This window comes from Urocitellus parryii, chromosome 7 (assembly GCF_045843805.1).
Source record: "Urocitellus parryii isolate mUroPar1 chromosome 7, mUroPar1.hap1, whole genome shotgun sequence".
Lineage (NCBI taxonomy): Eukaryota > Metazoa > Chordata > Mammalia > Rodentia > Sciuridae > Urocitellus > Urocitellus parryii.
The window spans coordinates 125,928,024-125,951,859 of NC_135537.1; the positions used below are offsets into that span (position 1 = coordinate 125,928,024).

At 40.0% G+C, this 23,836-nt stretch overlaps 1 protein-coding gene across 1 annotated transcript in view; it reads right to left on the reverse strand.

Annotated features, from left to right (window-relative positions):
- Positions 1–1,346: 1,346 nt before the first annotated feature.
- The window catches only part of Dnah9 (dynein axonemal heavy chain 9), a 340,627-nt gene continuing 318,137 nt past the window's right edge, over positions 1,347–23,836 (reverse strand). The window contains exons 67-69 of the mRNA XM_026390513.2: positions 18,709–18,891; positions 10,205–10,594; positions 1,347–1,574 (exon numbers count right to left, since the gene is read on the reverse strand). Of these exons, the coding sequence (XP_026246298.2) occupies positions 1,347–1,574; positions 10,205–10,594; positions 18,709–18,891 (801 nt within the window). The remainder of the gene's footprint in view (positions 1,575–10,204; positions 10,595–18,708; positions 18,892–23,836) is intronic.

The window sequence follows — 23,836 nt, forward strand, 5'->3', positions numbered from 1 at the left end:
AGCAATTTGTTAACTCCCTTATAGCATGAAGATGAGGAGTAAAACTCCACTTAAGGGGAGGCAGATCTGTAGGGAAGAAAGCAGGAAAATCATGGAAAAATATGGCACTAGATTCTATATGTTGTATAACAGTGATTTATAGAATTATGGGACTTGGGTTATGTGTGTCTGTTGTGTTTTGCTAGAGATTGAACCCAGGGCCTGTTTGTGCCAGGCAAACACTACCACTGAGCCACATCCTCAGCCCAATTTGGTGTTTTAAATCCAGTTTTCAAAGTATGGCCTCCAGACCAGCAGCAGTGTCATTTTGTTAAGGCTATGAAATCAGATATTCTCAGTTCCCTGGAGGACTTGTTAATACCTGCTCTAGTTTAAGAACCACTGTATTAAGTAGCAATTAATAATAATAATAATAAAGTCTGCAAGAATATGAAGCAATAATGATCCCAGAGGAAAGCCTCCCAGACTTTTCTTACCAAATAGCCTCTTGGAGTCCTGAAAACTCATCTACACTTTTAGAGGAAGAGTTTCTCCCTCTTAAGTAATCTTAAAATAATAGAGATACAGAGAAACAACCTGCTTGCTTGTTCACAGTTGTATTCTCAGAAAATTGTAGAGGTTAGACAAAAACAGTAGATATGTGAATTAATGAAAGATCAACATCACATATGTACTTCCCTTAGCCTTTACAATAGGGATCATTAAAATGACCCATTGCTTGTTTCTGTAAGGTTCATGGGAATGCAGCCCACCTGTTCATTTACATATTGTCTAGGCTGCATTTGGGCTACAATGGCAGAGTAGTTGAAACAGACAATATGACCTGCAAACAAACCCTCAAATATTTGCTCTCTGGCTCTTTACAGAAAAATTTGGGTGACCCTCTAATCAAGTGCAGTATTTCTATAACATGCAGGCAAATCACCCAGACAGCTGAAGAAGATGGAGATGCTGATTCACGGGTGATGCCAATTCTGCTTGGGGTCCTTGGGAGCTAGAGCATTGAGGATAGCATCATGTAACAGGGCTTGTGTTTGTGGCTTGTTTCTCTTGGACTTTTCCTAATCCCTGATGACTCAGAAACTCCCAAAAGTCTGGACTAGACACAGTTGAAGAATAAATCACTTTATTAGAAGAGGTTCAGTACTACAAATTCTCCTACCAGAGGTCCTGGGCCCAAAAGCCAGCTCAGCTTCACTTTTAGGCACCCTTCTCTCATGTCCCATAGGGGAATCCCACAGAAGTTGAGTGCTTATGATTTCTTATCTAAGTGTCTGTGGTAACCCTCACCCACCTGTCTGACAGGGAGCCTCTGGCCTACCCTCTTTTCTTGTTTTCTCAGAAAGCTAAATCTGGAGAAGTAAGGCTACTCCAGCTAGAACCCACTTGGAAGGATTTTCCTTAGTCTTCAAGTTGAAAGTCCACACGTAAGTGGGTCCCCGCTGACAAGTCTTGTACACTGGACAAGAATAGACACTGCGGCAATCCTGCTTGTCTGCAGGAATGGCCTTGATGAACATCACAGGCATGGAGGGTGTCAGGTCCTTCAGCTTTGCCTCTGTAATGATCCCAGCCTGAGGATAAGAACATGAGAAGAACCATCTTAGATCAGACCCAGAGCCCAGCCAGCCATCCTTGCTTCCGTTAGAAGATCCAAGGAACGAGAGAGTGGGATGTCCTTGGCTGCCTTTCTGCCTGCCCTCTTCTGGTTTCTATCACCCACAGTGGAAGGCATCTGATACTGGGAAAATGCATTTCTATTTTTTCAGGCTAAAATCACCTCTTGATATAGAGTTCCAGAAGTTTTTTTATTTATTATTGGTGCTTGACTTTGCCCTAGTTTTCTCATTCATTCGTTTTTATAAGACTATTGAGTGCAGCTGTTTGATGGATGTCATACTAGGTGTTGGGAATTTAAAGAGGATGAAGACACAGATGCTAACTGTGCAAATGCTTTAGCTCTTAAGGCTTTGATTATGTGCTGTTTCTGCGTCTCTTCAGTTTCATATGCGATTTCATCCACTTCTAGATTATGTCAACTTTTTGAGCAGAGAGAGATATATAATCTAACTTTAATCATATAATAAAGATATAACCATTTTTAACTTTCCAGATGGAGCCTCCCTAGAGTTTCCTTCCTTCCTTGTAGCATTCTACCACTGAACTATATCCGTCACCCAACTCCCTATGATTTTCTGAGATGTCTCAATAGAGTACTCTAGTTGACTTGAGTTTTTTCTACTAGTCCTGAGAAATGTTCTGAGGAACAAGAGAGTCCCTTGGTTGAATAAATTTGGGAAATGGTGCTCATCACACCATTGATATGTACTTGAAGCTTGACAATGTATACTTGCCACACTGAAGGCAAGAAGTTCTTGCAGTAAAGATGAATAGTTTAACTATATTTAACCTAATGGTTACAGAGTTTCTTTTTGGGATGATAAAAATTATCTTTTTCTAAACAGGACCACAGGAACCCTCCCACCCACTTTTTTTTTCATAGTCTGTTCATCTCATAGATGCTGCTGTTTTATGGAACGTACTTTGGGAAATGATGATCCAGAGTGATTCACAAATTCCTTAATGCTGTCCATGTTGTGTTATATCATGTGAGCTCCTATGTTGTAGATAGTGTTTGTTTTGTTTTCATGAAGTTTATTTAAAGGGAAAGATGTGCCTTTTCAGTTCATTTAGAGGCTGATACAAGGCATGGTGAGTACCAGAATGAAAATGAGCAGTGGGGGCCCCCTTGTCCTCCAAAATTTAGTGTTTATGATAAGGAGTAAGAACAGAGATAGAACTTTTTATTTTTCTTTTTTTATTTTGCATACTCTAAAACCAACGCCTTTCAATTTGTTTGGTTGTTGTTCTTGGTATTGGATATTGAACCCAAGAGTGCTCTATCACCAAGCTATACCCACATTTTAAATTTTGAGACAGGGTATCACTAAACTATCTAGGTTGGCCTCAAATTTGTGATCCTACTACCCCGGCCTTCTGAGTAGCTGAATTTACAGGTATGCCTCCACACATTTGGCTAAAACTAATCCTCTTTAAGTGTAAAATTCATTGGTTTTTAACATATTTACAAATCTGTGTAATCATTACCAATCATTATTCAAGATCATTTTTATCATCCCAAAAAGAAACTCTGTAACCATTAGCATTTATCATTAGCACTGGTTGAATTGGATATTCAACCCTGTTTGCTTTTGTTTCATATATTTTGAGGGCTCTTTTGTTAGGTTCATATATGTTTATACTCATTTTATCTTTTTGATGGCTTGACCTTTTTGTCATAAAATGTCCTACTTTGTCTCTAATTTCTCTCTCTTACATTTTCTCCAGGAATGCAACAGTGTTTGTCTTATACAGTCTATTGTATCTGATAATAGTTTAGTCCCTACGCTCTTTTTTGGTTACTGTTTTCATAGCGCATTTTCTTCCATCTGTTTACTTTCAACCCATTATGTCTTTGAATCTTAAATGTCTCTTATAAACAGCTTACAGTTGGATCATGGGTGGGTTTATCATTTGTTTTTTAAAATTCATTCTGCCTTTTCATTATGAGGATTAATCCATTTATATTTAATGTAATTACTGATCAAATAGGACTTAAGTCTGCTACTTCAGTATTTGCTTTTGTTCCTCATTCTTCCACTTGTGTTCTTTCATGTTCATAGATATCTAGTATCACCCTGATACCAAAATCAGACAAAGACACATCAAGGAAAAAAATTGAGACCAATATCCCTGATGAACATAGATGCAAAAATTCTTAATAAGATACTGGCAAATTGCCCACAAAAACATACTTAAAAGATAGTGCACCATGATCAAGGGGGGTTCATCTCAGGGATGAAAGTTTGGTTCAACATATGGAAATAAATAAACATTAATCACATCACTAGACTTAAAGACAAGAATCACATGATTATCTCAATAGATGCAGAAAAAAGCATTTGACAAACTACAATAATTCACTCACGTTCAAAAAACAAGAAAAAACTAGGGGTAGTAGGAACATATCTCAATATTGTAAAAGCTGTATATGCTAAGCCCAAGGTCACTATCATTCTAAATGGAGAAAAATTGAAAGCATTCCCTCTTAAAACTGGAACAAGACAAGGATGCCCTTTTGCAACTTCTATTCAACATAGTCCTGGAAACTCTAGCCAGAACAATTAGAGAAAGAAATTAAAGGGATACAAATAGGAAAAGAGGAACTCAAAATATCCCAATTTGTTGACAACATGATTATTTATTTAGAAGACCCAAAAAGCTATACCAGAAAACTCCTAGAACTCACAAATGAATTCAACAAAGTTGCAGGATATAAAATTAACACCCATAAATCAATTGTGTTCCTATATCAGTGATGAATCAAAATGAAAAAAGAAATTAGGAAAACTATCCCATTCACATTATCCTAAAAGAAAATAAAATATTTGGGAATCAATCTAACAAAAGAGGTGAAAGACTTCTACAATTAAAACTACAGAACACTAAAGAAAGAATTGAAAAGGACCTTAGAAGATGGAAAAAGATCCCCTGTGTTCTTGGATAGGCAGAATTAATATTGTCAAGATGGCCATACTACCAAAAGCATTATAAAGATTTTATGCAATTCCTATTAAGGTTCCAATGATGTTATTCACAGAAATAGAAAATGTAGTCATGAAATTCATTTGGAAAAATAAGAGGTCCAGAATAGCCAAAGCAATCCTCAGCAAGAAAAGTGAAGTAGGAGGCATCACAATACTAGATCTTAAATTATACTACAGTTATAGTAAGAAAAACAGCATATTGGTACCAAAACAGACATGAAGACCCATGATACAGAATAGAAGACATACATACAAACCTTCATAAATACAGTTATCTCACTTAGACAAAGGCACCATAAACATACATTGGAGAAAAGATAGCCTCTTCAACAAATGGTGCTGGGAGAACTGGAAATCCATGTGTAATAAAATGAAATTAGACCTCTATCTCTCACCCTGCACAAAATTCAACTCAAAGTGGATCAAGGACTTAGGCATTAGACCAGAGACCCTGTACCTACTAGAAGAAAAAGTAGGTCCAAATCTCTATCATGTCGGCGTAGGAACTGGATTCCTCAACAAGACTCCTAAAGCACAAGAAGTAAAATCAAGAATCAATAAATGGGATTTTTATCAAATTAAAAAGTTTCTTTATAGCAAACGAAATAATCAAGAACATAAAAAGAGAGCCTACAGAATGGGAGAAAATCTTTACCACCTGCACCTCAGAACATTAATCTCTGGGATACATAAAGAACTCATAAAACTTAATACCAAACCAAACCAAACAAAACAAAACCCCAAATAACCCAATCAATAAATGGGCAAAGGAACTGAATGAACAGATACTTCACAAAAGAAGAAATATGAATATATGAAAATATATGAAAAATTGTTCAACATCTCTAGCAATTACAGAAATGCAAATTAAAACTAAGATTTAATTTTCTCTAGTCAGAATGGCAATTATCAAGAATACAAGTAACAAGGTTGGTGAGGATGTGGGGAAAAAGGCACACTCCTACATTACTGGTGGGACTGCAAATTGGTGCAATTACCCTTGAAAGCAGTATGGAGATTCCTCAGAGAATTTGGAATGGAAACACCATTTGACACAGTTATCCCCTTTCTTGGCCAAAGGACTTAAAATAAGCATACTATAGTGATGCAACTACATCAATGTTTATAGCAGCTCAATTCACAATAGCTAAGCTATGGAACTAACCTAGGTGCTCTTCTACAAATAAAGAAAATGTGGTACATATAAAGCACAATGTGGTATGTTCACATATGAATATCCTACCAGTGTAATTCCACATCATGTACAACCACAAGAATGGGAAGTTATACTCCATGTATGTATGATAGGCCAAAAGGCATTCTACTGTCATGTGTAACTAAAAAGAACAAATTTCATTCTGCCTTTTCATTATAAGTTAGTCCATTTATATTTAATGTAATTACTGATCAAATAGGACTTAAGTCTGCTACTTTGGTATTTGCTTTTATTCCTCAATTCTTACATTAGTCTTCTTTCATGTTCATAGATATCTTCTAATTCACTATAAAATTATTTCACAGTGGTTGCCTTGGGGATTATAAAAAACATTCAACATATAACAGTATACCTCAAATTAATTCCAACTTAATTTCAATAGTATATAAATCCTTGCTTCATTCCCTCCCTCTGGGTTGTTTTCATCATTCAAATCACATATTTATTTATATATGTATTTTATGCCTATCAACACAGATTTATAACTATTGCCTTATACAGTTGTCCTTTAACTCAGGAGAAAAATAAAGGTTAAAAATTAAAAGTGCATCCATACACTTATACTTTTTTCTTCAGGTAGACTTGAGTTACTGTCTAGTGTTCTTTTGTTTCAACTTGAAGGATTCCCTTTAGTATTTATTTTTTCCTTTTATTAATTGGTTCTCTTTCAGTTATCCAGAACATTAGGATTCATTTTGATATAATTATAAAATCATGGAATATAAATTGTTCTAATTCAGTCCCCAGTTTCCCTTTCCCTTCCCTCCTCTCTCCCCCATTCCCTCCCTGTACTCTTATTTCCATCTAGTATTTCTTGGAAGGATGGTCTGCTAGGGACAAATTCCTATTTCTCTCTTCTCCATCCTGGAAATGTCTTATTTCTTCATTTTTGTTTTGCTGTGTATAGACTATCTTTTCTTTTAGCTTTTTGTCTATGTAATCCTCCTGCCTTCTGGGACTCATGGTTTCTGATGAGAAGTCAGTTATTATTCTCATTGATGAGAATGAGAGATGAGAATGGTAAGCAATGAGATGATTTTCTCTTCTGCTGTCATGCACAGTGGCACAGGCCTATAACCCCAGTTACTTGGGAAGCTGAGGCAGGGGGATTCTAAGTTTGAGGCCTGGCTGGGAACTTTTTGGGTCTCTATCTCAAAATAAAAAGGGCTGGGGATGTTGCTCAGCAACAGAGCATTTGCCTAGCTTGTTTGAGGCCCTGGTAGTACCCCCGACACAGACAGACAGACAGACAGACAGACAGACACACACACACACACACACACACACACACACCCCAAAGAAAAGAAATGGCTACAAAGTTTCTCACTGGCATTCAGCCATTTTTTCTTGAATAACTCTTTGGATTGCTGAAAGCCTTTGATTAGTTTCCAGAGTTTTGATAAAAGTTCATTCTAATTTTTTTTTTTTGCTAGTACTGTTTTATGGAAGGGAAAATTTTTGGAGACTTCCTGACTCTTCCATTTTTTTTCTGTGTGTATGGTTGTGAGGATAAAACCCAGGGCATGGTGCTGATAACGCCAAGGTCGTGGGTTCGCTCCCCGTACGGGCCACCAAGAAAGGTCGGATGGACATTTCAGTCCCTGGAGATGAGTGAGACGGAAGAAAAATCGCTCACAACTGAGGAAAAACTATTTGCGTCTGAGGAACAGATAGGGAGAAAGGACGGATGCACATGTCAGGAGGATAGAAAGGCTATAATGAAATTTTGTTGTTCCATTTTTATTGGATTCTGTCTCGGTTTGGTTTGGTGTTATCTTGCTGGGTTGTATTATAGTAGAAATACGGGATCAGCAATTAGTAAAAAACAAACCGAAAGAGTGTTAAGTAAATTGTTAGACGAAGGAGGCATCTCAGTAAAATCAAGAATACTCAGGGCATACGTTGATACAATACAAAAATATAGCCCATGGCTTTTTAAGGAGGAGTTGTTAGATATATCACAATGGAACCATCATGGTGAAGATTTAAAAAGAATAGAAAAGTACAACCCAGGGACTCTGCCAGTTGGCACATTGACATTGTGGGCGAACATATCTGGTTTGCTTAGTCCAAAGCCTTCAGATCAGACAAAGGTAGAGGAAGGAGAAGACATATTGATTCAAGTAAAAGAGGTCTCTCAAGTTAGTCAGAATGAGGAAAAGATTCAAGTACAAGAGAAGGTCTTTCAAGCTAGTGAGACAGAGGAAGGAAGTTTAGAGCAGAAAAAGCCATCAGGGGAAAAGTTACAACAGGAGACTGCTAATAACACCTTTCTATCAGAGAGCGAAAGTCTCCAACCAACAGCACCACCTCTACAGGAGACTGCTACTAACAGCATTCTATCACCAGAGGGCATAAGTGTCCAATCAACAGCACCACCTCCATATGCTAAGAGACTCCCAACCCCCGCAGTTGATAGTTGGGATCCTGAGACAGGATCTCAAGTATGCCCTGTATTTGAGGTAGGAGGGCAGCGAATTCACCAGGGTTTATTTTACAAAACAGTGAAGGAGCTAAAAGAGGCTTGTGGAAGCCGGTGGTGGCAGTTGGGCTCTGAGGGTTTTTCCTGAGGAGCTGTTTTGTTTGGCGTTTGTAGTTTTAAAAATAAAGTTTGTTTCTTTTGACAAGTGGCTCCTGAATTGTGCCCAGCCAGACTGCGGCACTGACACTTGCTAGACAAGGGCTTGCTGTACACTGAGCTATATCCCAAAACTGACTTTCATTTTTGCTGACATCTTTCTGGGATAGAACACTTGAAAATAAGAGTTAATGGGGGACAGATATTGATTTTTGGAAAATTATAATTTGCCATAAGGTATGAAAAAATGAGAGGGTAGTGATTAGAATTGACATACTTTTTACTCTTCCAGAGTGTTACTGCTCTTCCTTCTGGGCTTCTTTCCTGTTTTCCTTTTTGTACTTGTCTCATTTTGGTGTTCTTGGGGATCCTAGCTCAGTGCCCTGGGCCACCGTGCACCTAGTAAAATCTGTATGAGATCTCAATGGACAGACTTCTACAAAGGTTCAGATGGAGAGAGAAACCCTCTTAAAATGTGGGCTGTTTGAATATTGTTTTACTTTACTGTCCTTTCTGTTGGCTCTCTCATTGTTTTCCTAGGACTGGTCTAACAAATTGCCATATGAGCTTTGGTGGCTTAAAATAAACAAACTCGCTTTCTCACAGTTTGGGAGGCTGGAGGTCTTAAGGAGTAGACAGAGTGGTCTGTCTGGAGGCTCTGAGGGAGAAACTTCTAGTATCTGGTGGCTGCTGGTAATCCTTGGCATTCTTTGGCACCCACATCACATTCACCTCTGCTGCTGTATTCATAAGGCATTTTCTTTAATGTCTCCCCAAGGACTTCTTGAAGGGTCCAGTCATTGGACTTAGGGTCTGTGGTTATCCAGTATGGTTTCATCTTACATCTGCAAAGACCCTATTTCTAAATAAATAAGGTTTCATTTTTCTTCTGGGTGATGTGAATTTTGGGAGGGACACCATTGAACCCTATACATTTTCATATGCATATTCATAGAACTTCCGGTGTATTCAAGATCTTTTAACAGTTTTGCATGGTCAGATTAGTATTGTCTTCTGGGAATAGTTTAGTGTCATCCACTGAGTGGGATACGGCACTAGGTAGACTTTCTAGATCATGTGTACACCAAGTGTAAACTTGCTTTAGAGTTATCCTTTGCTCATTTGGTTACTTCAGCCATCGGTGCCTGTTTGCCAGTTTCTTAACTGTGACTAAACATCTCCAATCTATGGTGACTTGGCTAATTTTTATTAGCTTTCAGTGAAGATTTTTTTTTTAAATTCACTTTAGATGACATCTCTGGGCTCTTTTTTTTTTGCTGATATAGAACAATATAAAAGGCAGAAGGAATTCCTGCCTATCTAGAGTTCATAGATGAGGAAGGTAGGACCAGAGAGGTTAAAGAATATCCTGAGATCACAGCAGAGATGCCTGTCCCTAGCACTTTCCAGCACAGTCGATGTGCCAGGCGTCTTTCAAGAGTCTTACATAGTACCTTCTTCGATTTTCAGTGTCTCTACTTTCCCATTTAGAAGTTGAGTACACTGAGATCTTACGAGGTCAAACGACACTCAAGATCACAGAGTTACTAAATGGTGGTGATGATTTTCAGAGTGAGCCAGTCTGGCTCAGAGTGCTCGCTTTCAGCCGCTCTGTTCTACTCCATCTGCAAAGTCTATGTTCTCTCCACTACCCTTGACTGAGTAAAAATGACCTCCAAGAAAGAAAGGTTATCTAGGTAGGAAGATTCAGGGACATCTCCTTTAGTAGTCAGACTTTATGGGAGGCAACATTTATTTAATCAGCCCACCAGAGAATACTCCTTGGCTTGTCCCAGGCCTTACCTGTGTGTCCCAGCGGGCACCTTCCATGAAGAGGCCGTGAATGTAGGCCCCTTCCCGAGGAGGACTCCGGAACTCCTCTCTGTTTTTCTTTGTCACATCACACTGCAGGGCCATCTGGTCCAGTGGCCACTCGTTCTTACGAGCCATGGACTGCATGATGGCAGTCAGGAAGGACTGGGGATTGAAGAAGCCTGTCAGCCACACAGTAGAGGGCATTGCAAAGTCACCTGTCCACGTCTCCAGCTCCTTGATTCTGTTGAGGAGATCTAGAAACCAGGCTGCCAGGCCCGCTGTGGAAGGGTAGGCTCGCCTGGCCCAGGGCTCTGGCACCATATCTAGGTACAGGGCGTTCTGTAAGTTTTCCATGTCGCCGGTCATGGTCAGCTCCCCCTGAAGTGAGAGAGTGAGAGGGGGAAGAGTTAGGGGACAGGAGGTCCTTGGAAACAATCTGCCTCAGATTCCTCTGGCTCCCCCACCCAGGCAATGGGAGGTGTCACCAGCGGTGGATGCCACAAGGACTGTCCTGTTCAGTATTCTTTGCAAAGTCTGTGTCACACAGTGTGGTCCTTAAAAACATTCCCTGCTCCAGCAATGTTAGTCTCAACTGTCTGCTGATAGTGTTTTGGAAAACACAACCTCTTTCCACTGTGGACCTTAAATCATCTGTGAATGATATCTGCTACAACCTTACTCCAAAGCTTGACTCTCCTGCAGCCCTCCAGGCTTCTGCTTGCAGCTCAGAAACACAGAAGCCAACGGATGCAGTGGCACACGCTTGTGATCCCAGCGGCTGGGGAAGCTGAGGCAGGAGGATCTCAAGTTCAAAGCCAGCATCAGCAAAAGTGAGATGCTAAGCAACTCAGTGAGACCCTGTCTCTAAATAAAATACAAAATAGGGCTGGAGATGTGGCTCAGTGGTCAAGTGCCCCTGGGTCCCTGAGTTCAATCCCCAGTATCTGCCCTGCACCCCCACAAATAAAGAAATACAGAAGCCAAAGCCTACAAAGACCTATTTCCTCCAATAGATCAGGGTGATGGATATATGCAGTCAACTTTAAGGGGATCCTCTTTCAACTGCTAGATGGAATTTGTAAAGAAGGGTTTACATCAAAAACCATCTTTAAATTAAACTTTGCAATTTTGGTTCTGTCAAAATTGTGGCAATTTCTTGAAGACCCCATCTCTTTTTTTCTTTTCCTTTCTATTGTTTTTAATTTTTTATTGGTGCATTATAGTTATACATAATAGTGGGGCTCATTATGCTATATTCGTACATGCACATAACCCAATTTGCTGTCTTCTTCTCCAATACCTTCCCCTTTCTTCTCCTCTTCTCTGCCCCAGATCAACTTGTTCTTCTCTACTGATCTCCCATCATCATTGCTATAATTTTAATTAGTGCATTATCATCCTATATAAGCGGGCTTAATTGTGGTATATTTGTACATGCACATAGCATAATTTGCTAGATTTTGCTCCCCAGTACTTCCCCACACTCTCCCCTCCTCCCTTCTTCTTCATCCAGAAGGCCCCCATTTCTAATGCAGTGGTTCAGGTTGCTGTGAATTATAAGGGTACCCTGCAGGGTCTGGCTCACTCTGTAAGTGCAGAGTGCCAGCCTGTGCGCAAACCCTCTCCCTTGGGGTCTGGACTTGCCTTTGCACTTGCTTGTGACTTGCCCTGTAGAATTCTGGGTCCGAATCTTTGCCTTAACTTTTGGAACTGTTAAAAAATGTTAAGTGCACCTACCTCATGATGAATGCAATTCAGTGACCTGAATGATATCCAGAGACTCCTGATTAACAGAATGTAGATTAAACTAATAGATTCTTTATGAACTTTACATAGATAGTTATCACACACATATATACATTTTTTTTTTAAATTTTGTGTTCCTGGTGATGGCATCCATGGCCTTGTGCATGCTAGGCAAGTGCTGTAGCATTGAGCTACATCTCCGGACCTTCCTTTGTTTTGAGAGAGGAGCTTTCTAAGATGCTCAGGCTGGCTTCAAGCTTTTGATCATCCTGACTCAGCTTCCTGAGTGGCTGGGATTACAGGTGTGTGCCATTGCTCACGGTTTACACATACTCTTTCTACACTGTAGATTCTAATGGCTGAACTCTTTTAAAGTATGAATATCTTAACATTTTAAAGGAAAGACAGACATCCTTAATCAGATCAGTGCTAGATGGGTCAGTCTAAATGAGTGAATACAGCCTGAATCACAGATATGTTACCTTTCAAGTAAAAGGACTCTATTAATAGTGATAGAAAATAGGTTTCCCCCTTGTGCCTACTCAGATTTATTGGAGTAACTGACCAGAGCAGTGAAGGAGTCTGAGGCCACATCAAGGCTCAACAGGAAGTACAAGGGTACCACATCTGCCACCAAAGTTATTACTTTTAACTACATTCAAATTAGGTGAACAGGTTTCTTCTGGGAGATTTCCTGAAGGATCTACTGAAATGAATACTGTTAGGTTAAAATAGAAAAATATTGTTCTTACTATGTGGAATCTCTGTATCTGAAAAGAGGATGTTGTTTATTACTTGTATACTTGAACCCACACAGGACTTCTGAGAATTCTGAGATAATATGGTCTTTCTCTTGTCTGGAGTTATATGATAATTTGTTGTTATAATTTATATATGAATTTAAGTTTTCCTTCAAATATCCAATTATTTAATAAAATAACATGAAGTGTAAAGATTAAATTTAGTGCAAAGAAAAAAAATCAACGATTATCATACCTTTTGTTGCCTGAGACTCCTATCCTCATACTACTTGAGGACCTTCATTACAATGGTGAACAAAAGTAATGAGGGTGGACATCTTTGCTTTGTTCCCAGACTTAGAGGGACAGCATTTAATGGACTTTAACCATTAACTACAAAAATTTCTTAGGTGTTCTTCAAGTTGAGGAAATGACCTCTTTTATCTGTTTTTATGATATTTAACAACTGGATGTTAAATTTTGTCAAATGCCTTTTCTGCATATATAAAGATGATCACATATTTTTTCATATAGTACATTAATAGGGTGAACTTCTTGGACTGATTTCTTTTTAATGTTAAAACCAAACTTGCATTCCTGGGATAATCCCATTTGGTCACACTGTATAATCCTTTTCTTATATTGTGTGAGTTGAATTATTAACATTTGGCTAATTTGTATCTATGAGGAATGTCGATCTATTATTTTCCTTTCTCACAATGTCTTTGATTTTGAAATCAACTTAATTCTGTTCTCATAAAATTTATTGGGACGTGTTCTCTCTGCTTTTTTTCCCTCTCTTCCATTTTGTTCTTCTCTTCTTCTCTTCCTCCTCTTCTTCCTTCTCTCCCCACTCCTCCTTCCTGTTTTGTTAACATTGCTGGGGATTGAACCCAGGTCATCATACAGGGCTAGGCATGTGCTCTACCACTGAGTTACACCCCAAGCCCATAACTCCTTTATTTGATGATCTCTCCCTTCACCAGTACCACATAGTCCTAATATAAAGCAAACTTTGTTATTTTATTACAGCAGCCCATGCTAAGACAACCTTGGGGAAGAGAACCAGGAGAATTTAGTGGGGGAAGTAACTGTGGTGGACTTAAAAAATGACCTTGAATGGGTGCGGATGTAGCTCAGTTTCAGAGTGCTTGTCAGGCATGTTCAAAACCCTGGGTTCCATCCCCAGCACCACACACACACAGCACACACATGTACACACACAAAGACCTTTAAGAGCTACAGCCATTTTAGGAAAGAGGATGAAAGTTCCCTTTTAGAAGCCAGATGGGGGGCTGTTCTTTATGGGAAAACCAGCTGATAAAAGGCAAATCCTTACCCACTGTTCTTGGCCATACACTGCAGTGCCCAAATAAAAATGTTTCAGGCCTACCATGTCTGATATGACAGCCACTAGCCACATCTGGCCATTTAAATGCAAATGAATTAAATTGTAAAATTAAAATTTTTGTTCCCAAGTCCCATTAGCTACATTTTTCTGCTCTAGCCACATATGACCTTATTAACACAGACTGTCTGTTCAGAAGCTTTACAGGATAACACTTTCTCCGACAGAAAGACTGTTTCTATTGGTCATGTGAACTGTATTATGTATGTTTTTGCCAGGCCTGTGTTTAATAAAAATGTTTTTGTATGTATAATATCACTGTTTGCTTGCCAATCTGGTGAAAATATATATACAAAAGTCATGATTTATTACAAAAAACAAAGTACAAAGGAGTTAATAAAATATAGGCCATATTGATTTTTTTCCTTTAAAAGTTTTTAGTAGCCAGTATATGTCCATGGTTATGAAACATTTTTACAAACAATACAGCAATATAAATAATGCTATCAAGTTTGCTTTTCTACAAAATCGTTTGGGGTATTATTAGATTGAAGCGCATCTATGGAAGTATGTTGTATGTATGTCATCTGTCATGTGAGTTGAGGGGGAATAAAGGACCTCACCCTGGAGTTGTTCTATAACATGACCCAACAGGACTCACAGTGTGTCAGGTCCTAGACTGCTCGCAGCACTGGAAGGGATATAAAGAAAATGGCCCAGTCTTTGACAACTCTGCCAAAGTGGGACAAACACAGAAGTCAAATGGGTCCCTGGACACTGCCAGCTGCCATTCATGTGCTTATACAGAGAAGTCCTTTGTTTTTGATTATCTCCGGGGGCTAAATTGACACTGAGTCTGTGTTACCATGACTCAGTGAAGCCATGTAAACTCTTGTGTTTTGTTGCAAGAAGAAATTATGTGCTTAGAAAAGATTAAAATGCATGTAATGCAGAGGGCTTTTAGGACAGTGAAAAATACCCTGTTTGATACTATGATGGTGGTTTGATACATATGATATATGTCATTATTTATTTGTACAAATCCATAGAAAGTACACCAAGAGTGAATCGTAATGTGAACTATGGATAATGACTGAAAAGGATGTGGTAATGTAGTTCCTCAATTGCAATGAATGTATCAGGAAGGGGCAGGGGCACATGAGAAATCTCTGTATCTTCTGCTCAATTTTGCTGGGAACTTAAAACTGCTCTAAAAAATAAGATCTAATTAAAAAAATGTAATACAACACTTAATTTTTAACACCCTTTAGAAATCTAAACTCATTTTGATTGCAAAGGAACATAAAATGTGTGACTTTGCTTTCTTAAAAATTTCTCACATCTGCTTTTAATAAGATTATAATTTATTCCGACAGTGATTTTGCACTTACTAATTGAATGTGCAAGTGGTGGAAACTTCAAGAATGTACTGTCTCTTTGGTTTCCCCAGTTTAATGGGGATGCAGAAATGATTTAGGAAAAGAAGAAATCATCCACCTTAAAGTTAGGTTTCTGAACTCAGGAATTTTCATGATCTTGAGCAGAAGTAAAGAAGTAGTTGAGAAAAGGCAAGAGAGATCCCCACCCCGCACCCCAGTTCATTAAATATATCAGGCTCCTCTCCTGTGGAGGAGAGGAATATGCCCACAAACCCTAGGCCATTACATCCTGAAAGGTGTCTCAGAAAAAGAAATCAGTTTCCCGAAATGTTAACAGATCTGTGGAGGCAAGGGTGGGTGGGACAGGAAGATTCTGTGGCCAAACCCTGAATATATGGACCCATCTTAAAGGCTCAAACTACACTACAGTAAAGAAACCTGCTTGCATACACTCAATCATAAGTTTCCTAAACTCCTCTGGTCTGGATCTAGGTAATACCAATTAACATCCGCATTACCTGCTCATGGGTTGAGGCCACAGGAAGAAAACTTAAAATGCTGGACTTTGAAGAAGATGCTACATTCAGGGTGCTGTGACATTCTTCTTTTATTTTCATGTGGCAAGGGAAACTGGGAGAACTACAGGGTCCGTGGCACCTTTTCCTGGCTATGATGAAGGCTGTCTAGCTTCAACCTTAACTACTTATTCATCCCTAAAAATAAATGCTTTCATGATATTTCTTTGGTATAATACAGAAAAAAAAGAACCCCAAACCTTATTTTTTTCCTGTAGACTTTCACTCCTTTAAGCCAGGGAGCTTGTTAGAAGTTCTGATTCATAGGCTACAGTCCAAACCTAAGGATTCAAGTTTCTAGGGGTGAGGGGTAGGAAACCTCCATTTGGAAAGGGTTCCTCTGGGCATCTCAAGCAGCTGCTGCCCTGGACTTACAGCCATGCAGTAGAATCCAGTCTACAGAAACCAGGGACAGGACAGCAATGCCCAGAACAGCTCCTTCCTTGAGGGTCTCCATGCTACACCCTGTTCTAAGGGTTAGCTGCCTTCAATTCTGTCTTCCCTAGGGAGATGAAATTGTAGATGGTTATTTATTTATGTATTTATTTGGTACCGGGGATTGAACCCCAGGGTACTTTACCACTGAGCTACATCCCCAGATCCCCAGTCCTTTTTATTTTATTTTAAAATTTGAGTTAGGGTCTCACTAAATTACTGAGGCTGGTATTGAACTTGTGGTTCTCCTGCCTCAGCCTCCTGGGTCTCTGGGATTACAGGGGTGAACCACCATCCCCTCGGAATATGTTCTTGGCAACATGCTTTAATTTGTATAAGACATGGGGACGTGAGGAGATTGGAAGGAAATAGAAATGGTAAGGGTCCCAACACTTTCTGTCCGGCTTGCAAACTAAGTTTGACAGCAGTGGTGCATCTTGGGTTTGTGGGAGAGTGCCAGATGACCAAAGGCACATGGACCAGGGCAGCTAGTAGGTGATGATTAAAGAACCAAAGCAAGCAAGGCAACCCTCCCTTCCAGACCTGAACTATTAAGTCAACGCAGAGTGTGGGAGTGAAGACCAGAACAGATTCCAGCATCAGCAAGTCAGACTTCATGTCTGAACATCTTTGAACATCTTTACTTATTGAGAAGCATTTTTTTTTTGTTGATCAGCAGAGGAAATCAATCACTGAAGCCTAGAAATAGTCTGATGCCATCAAACATTTGAATAATGAAAAATAGTTGCCCAATCCTGTCCGTGTCTCCATCTAAGATCTCACTCCCCAAGTGAAAGGAAATGCAAACCACAGAAGTGAGCCATTAGCCTCTAAGAATAGATTCTGGGCTCCTCTGCTTTGCGCCTCTGAAGCCCCCTTCTCTTGTCACCTGTCTTCACTTATCCTTCTTCCAAAGCCTCCTCCATACCACTTCTATGGGGGCCTTTCCTTATCTCACACACCTGTTCTCCTTTCTTCTCTGGCTTCTCTCTATGTGACATTTAATTAATTCTGCCACGTATTATAATCCATTTGATTGTTTCCCCAAGACTGTCCTTCTGGAAGGTGAGGCTCCACTTTCAGTCTCCTGAGACTTGCTTGGAGAGCTCCTCTGTCAACATAGCTTGAACTGGACTCCATCCCCTGCCCCTCCATCTTTGCCCAGCCATGCTCTGTGATTCATGACACAGAGTCACAGCAAAGGCTCACAGAAGAAAAATGCATGTTAGTGAATCGAAAGTTAAATGGCTAAATAGGCTGCATCCAATTGCATCGATTCAATAAGCTAAGATTGCAGCCAAACTTCTGAAGATAATTGCTAATATATACCTGCTTACCACAGTAATGGAGACGCATGACAGGCAAAATCCTTATTTACATTTGAGATTGTTAAGTAGCATTTTGTGTTTCATTTGATTATAAGCCTGTACAGGATTGGGAAACACTGGCAAAATCTGTGGGTCTTCAACATTCCATTCTTTTCTCATCTTTCTTCTCATTTTTTCTACATCCATATTGGGGGAAGAGAAAATTAAAATGTTTCTTAAAAAAAAACCCTAGTAATCTATATTTTGTAGTTTGTTTCCTAATTTTTATATGTCTCTATGTGAAAAGCTGACAACTGTTCTTCCTACACACATGGGGCCATAACTCCAAGAGCCAGACACGAAGCCACCAGCACACCCAGACCTCCAGGGCTCGTGTGAGTTTTCATCATCAGCTACAAAACTAGGTTCTTACTTTCCCTCTGTTTGGGATTACAGTTGTTATTTTTTATGACCCTGGGGGGTTGAATCCAGGGCCTCATACATGATAGGCAAGTGATCTGCCGTTGAGCTACTGCCCCAGACCCAGATTACAATTCTCTTAATAAACCTGCCAGTGTAAATGGACCACACTCACCTTCCTCAGTTCCTCAAAGGTGGCAAGATCTCCCATTTACCTGTCATCCAGGTGAACAGTCACAACAGGCTCCAGGCTAGATACCTGACATCACCTCGCAGTGAATAAAGTCAACTTGCCTAAGTCATTTCTAGAAGATAGTAGACTTTCTTTGCTCAAGAGAAATGTCAGTGTGAGGGCAGTATCTTGTTCTTCCAGACAACTTCATGGTCAGATTTTGGTTTCTGGACTAACATCTTTTGGGCATTTAGGTTGCTCTGGAACAAATGCCTTCTGGTTCCTAGGTTCTCTCATGTTGCTTTTTTTTTCCCCAATGGGGAAAGATGTGTCCTCTAGCCATGCCTCTCCCCCTGTAGATCTCACTCACCTTTAAGCCAAGGTCCAGCTCCCTCAGTGAGCGCTGAATCTCTCTGGTGAGGAGGTTCATCCGCTCACACTCCTGGAAGGCAACTACAATGTAGGGAGTGCGCTCCTCCACTTTGGCCATCAGTTCTGGGATGTTAAACTCATCTGTCACCCGTTCCAGTATTTCTTCTAGAAGGATCTTGACCTGCCCCATGGCAGAAAACACGATTAAGAAGGGTACTCTGATTTTCCTGGACTCCATTTTCCTGCAATATGGCGCCAGAGAGGTCAATCACCCATCACCTGCTGCCTTCCGCCTCCAGGTTGTGCTCTTGTGTGCTTGCAAAGGTCAATTAGGTCAGGGGTTGAGGACTGATTGCAGGAGCACCTCTGCTTAGCTTGCCAGCTCTCTGTGACTTGTATGACCATCTTGAAAAACTAACACAGATGATTCCCTTAAAAACTGGGATTGAAAAACTCAGAAGCTGACCCAGTTAGCTACAGGAACAAAACTAGTAAGCTATAAGTAGACTTTGACCTAGGATGGCCCTTGTGGGTCATGTGAAGCTGAAGTGATGTGAGCAGTGATGAATGTGTGTATGTGTATGTATGTATGTATATATATATGTGTGTGTGTATGTGTGTGTTTGTGTATGTGTGTAAATTGCATTTGTACTGACCATGTACAGATTTGTCCTTGTCATTACTCTTCAAACAATATAGTATAATAATTATTTACATAGCATTTAAATTATTTTAGGTATTTCAGGTAATCTAGGGATGATACAGAGAATACAAGAGGATGTGCATAGATTATATGACCTGCCCCACTATGCTATTTTACATAAGGGACTTGAACATTGTGGACTTTGGCATCCTTGGGAGGTGGTCCTAGAATCAAATCCCCATAGAGACTGAGGAGTCACACATGCATGTACGTACACACACACACACACACACACACACACACACACTCCGTTCTCTGTTTCAGTTTGGTGATACTGTGGTTTCTATCCTTGAAGAGGCACCATCATCCATCATGTAAACCTTCTCTTCTACCCACAATTTCTTTCCCCATACAAACTGTCAGCTAATTAGACCAAGGGAGTTAGAACAACCAGGGTCTGTCTTCTGGAAAATTGGAATTGAGGTGCAGAGATTGTGGGTTATTCGGGGGCAAGCACTTGGAGGCTGAGTCTGCCATTTTGGAGCCAATGAGTAAGCCCGGGAGGTCTGTCAGCAAAGAAAGAAAAATGAAACAAGTGCAGACATAATAGGCCATATGGCCAGCAGATTGGGATGTAGGGAGAGGGCGGGAGACAGCATGTGAGTGAGCACCAGCTCTTCCTGGAGTCCCCAGAGAGCCAAACTCCATATGCCTGCCGTGGACTCTGCTGTTTTGATGGGTTCATCTTCTTGGTCCACTTCTTCTAGGAGCAGGTCCCTATTTCCTTTGAGAAATGACCTCTTCCCCATTCTTCTGGAAGACAGTCACTGGGCCCAGCCTCTCCTGATTCAAATTAGGCCAGTCAGATTATCTTTCCCAAGAGCAAAAAAAATATGAAACCCGGCATCCATGGATCCAGTGGGAGGGAGGATGGAGGTTCCTTGGAAGGCCTGTGCACTCTGCTTTCTCCCTGGGACCTTAAAGCCATCATGGTCTTTGTTCTTTCTTAGGTTAATTTTTTTGATCTACTGAACCATTTCTTGCCTAATTCAGCTAGATGAGTGTCTGTTCCTCACAACAAAAGAGCCCTGACTGGGCCGATACAGCACCCGTAAGCATGACTCATAGGCATAGATGCAAGTCACTTAGACTTCAAGTTCTTCATCCATAAAAATTTCTAAGAGTCTCTCCATCAGCCCTGATTTCCCAACTCCCAGGGTTGATGCAAAGATCGAATCAAATAAGCTGATGGATGTGGCAGCATCTGAAAGCTATAAAGAACTATATAAATATAAAGAATGATTAATTTCCCCCTTGCCTTGTGTGGTTAACATACAATACATTCTCCAGGAAAGGAGCTGATGTTGGGAAAAAAGAAACTAAAAACCCATCACCCCGTCACGAAAGGGTCTAGTGCTGTCACAGCAAAGACAGGAATGGAATTTTAATGGTACCACAAAGTGACTGCCAGAGTGGAAGATAAACGGCTAACAGTATATCATATTTCTGTCTTGAGTCGAATTTGAAGAAACAACCCTCTGTCAGTGAGCTGCCATTTGGATTTTATTCACAGAGTTGAAAAAAGACAGTCAGGAGGTATTTTTGCAAAATACATTGAATTTGGGGACACAGAGTTTCATCCCATCTCTGATCAGGCTGTGAAAAGTTAGGTGGCCAGGAAAGCGAGAGGGTGGATAGGGAAGTGAACAGGTTACAGACAAATATGGGACTCACTTGCTCAGGGAACTCCAGACCCTTTCAGATAGGAGGAGTGGACTCCAATCTTCTTGGTTTCCAGGAGCAAATGGTTTTGCTTTTTTTTTTTTTTTAAGTGTGTATGTGTGTGTGTTTGTATGTGTAATTGAACCTAGGCATTCTCTACCACCGAGATACATCTCCAGCCCTTTTTATTTATTTTTAATTTTGAGATAAGGTCTCACTAAGTTGCCAAGGCTGGTCTCAAATTTATGATCCTCCTGCCTCAGCCTCTGAGTCACTGGGATTACAAGTGTGTGCCACTGTGTCCAGCTGTTTTTTTTCTTTTCAGAAAAGTAATAGATACATATGAGAAAAACCTAAACATTGCAGATACATATGACATTAGAAGCAAACCCCTCCCACAATCTTTTTTTTTTTTTTGAGAGAGAGAGAGAGAGAGAGAGAGAGAATTTTAATATTTATTTTTCATTTTTCGGCGGACACAACATCGTTGTTTGTATGTGGTGCTGAGGATCGAACCCGGGCCACACACATGCCAGGTGAGTGCGCTACTGCCTGAGCCACATCCCTAGCGCCCCCTCCCACAATCTTAACTCTTCCCCCAAAGGGACAACACTGTGAAAAAGAGTTTTTTTGTTTGTTTTTATTCCTGCAGATATCTTTCAATGTACATAACTCTATCTCCCAGTCATCTATCCATCCATCTACCCACCATTCACTTATCAATTATCCATTCATCTATCCATCCATCATGTCTGAGCCTCTTCTCTCTTTCTCTCTCTGCCTCCACCCTTCCCTGCTTTTCTCTCCCTCTTTCTCTCCCTCCCACTAATAGAATCCTATTATGTACCTTTTCAGCTTGCTTTTTCTACCTTATAGAAAGTCTTGGACACAATCCCTTGTTATTACAAATGGTCTTTTTAACAGTGTGTACTATTTAAACATCCCCAAATTTATAAGTCATTTCCCTACTGGTAGATATTTGGTTTGATTACTATTTCTAATGCTATAAATAATTATGCAATAAATAAATATAAATACTTCAAAAAACCCATGCAGTTTTGAGTGTTTCCACTGGATGATTTCTTAGAGATAGACTCATGAATAAAAATATGAACATTTTAAATTTGGGTAAATTATTGTCAAATTATCCTATAAATTAAACTTCCATCAACAGAGATAAGAGTACTTATTTTTTATGCACTCACTACTGAATATTATCATAATTTAAAATCCTCACGATTAGGTGATAAATAAGATTTCACTTTACTTCTTCTAGAAATGAATGACACTGAGAATATTTTGCCATTTTTATTGGCTGTTTGTATTTGTCATGCAAACTTTCCTGATGCTCATCTTCTTCCTCCCTTCTTCTCTGGGGTTCTTTTTCCATAAGTAAGAATTTCATATATTACAAAAATCTGCTCAATGCCCCATATCTGTGCTGTAAATAGGCTCTCATAGTTTGGCTTTGACTTTGTTCATGATCATTTTTGCTTTGCAGATGTTTTAAAGTTTTCAAGCCATCAAATTTGCCAATCTTTTTCTGAGTATTTTTTTTTAAGTTGCAAAGTGTCTTCCTCTTTGAAAGATCATAAAAGCTTTCTCCCGAGATGTTTCCAGTGCTTTTTAGGTTTTTATGTTTCACATTAAAATATTTCAGCCATCTGAGGTATAGTTCAGTAAAAAGGGGAAGAGAACCTACTTTACTTTGCTCTCAATTACTAGTTAGTTGCTAAGCCTAAAGGAATCCAGTATTGGAGGAATTGGAGGGCTACCTCATCCCTGAGGAAGAAAAGAAAGTCATATACCCAATTGGTGCTATGGGCTGTATTGTCCCAGCCCCCACCCCGCCCCTCATTTACATGTTGAAGTCCTAATCCCCGTATCACAGATCATGACTGTATTTGAAGATAGGGGATTTAAAGAGGTGATTAAGTTAAAATGAGGCCATTAAGGTAAGCTCAAGTCTCACTGGTATCCTAGAAGAAGAAGAAATATGGACACAAAAATAGAGAAACCCAAGGCTTAAGCATAAAGTTCATTTGAGGACATAGCAAGGAAGTGGCTGTCTACTGGTGAAGAAGAGAGGCCTCTAGAGAAGTCAGACCTACCTATGCCTTGATTTTAGATTTCTAGTCTCTAGATGAATTAGAAAATAAATTTCTGTTCTTTAAGCCACCCGGTCTGTGGTGTTTTGTTATGGCAGCCCAAGCAGACCCCTCCTGACTAGTAGCACATCCGTCTGCTCAAGAGAGTCATCAGAGGGAAGCAGTGTCTCAGGCACTGTCATCAATTGAGCTCACTGTGTCCTAGAGAGACAATTCTAGATTGAGCTGGAGATAGTAGCTGACAGCTGGTTGCCTTCTCCTGAACTCCCCTACCCCCCCCCCCACTTTTCTTTCTTCTTCCTATCAGTACAACAACTTAGCCTTGTGCCAGCTTCCTTTCACAGAGATGTTAACTGGGAGTAGATTTAGGTTAAGGGTTTGGAAGTGTATGTAAAGTATGCAATTCCTGGTCATTTGATCTCTAACAATAAAACACTGTCTCTGAGCTTTGGCTCTTTGTCCTTCCTTTGGCCTGTTACATGGATGGGAAGGAACAGAGCTCATAAGAAGATATGAGTGATATGAAAACCACTACCGTGGCTGAGTACAGGGGCATTGCACAACAGGTCATGTGCCCAGTAGGCTGCATGCTTCTCCCACACAGTGTCACAAGTGGCAGTTGATCACAGTTCCTACCATTTCTGGCACACATC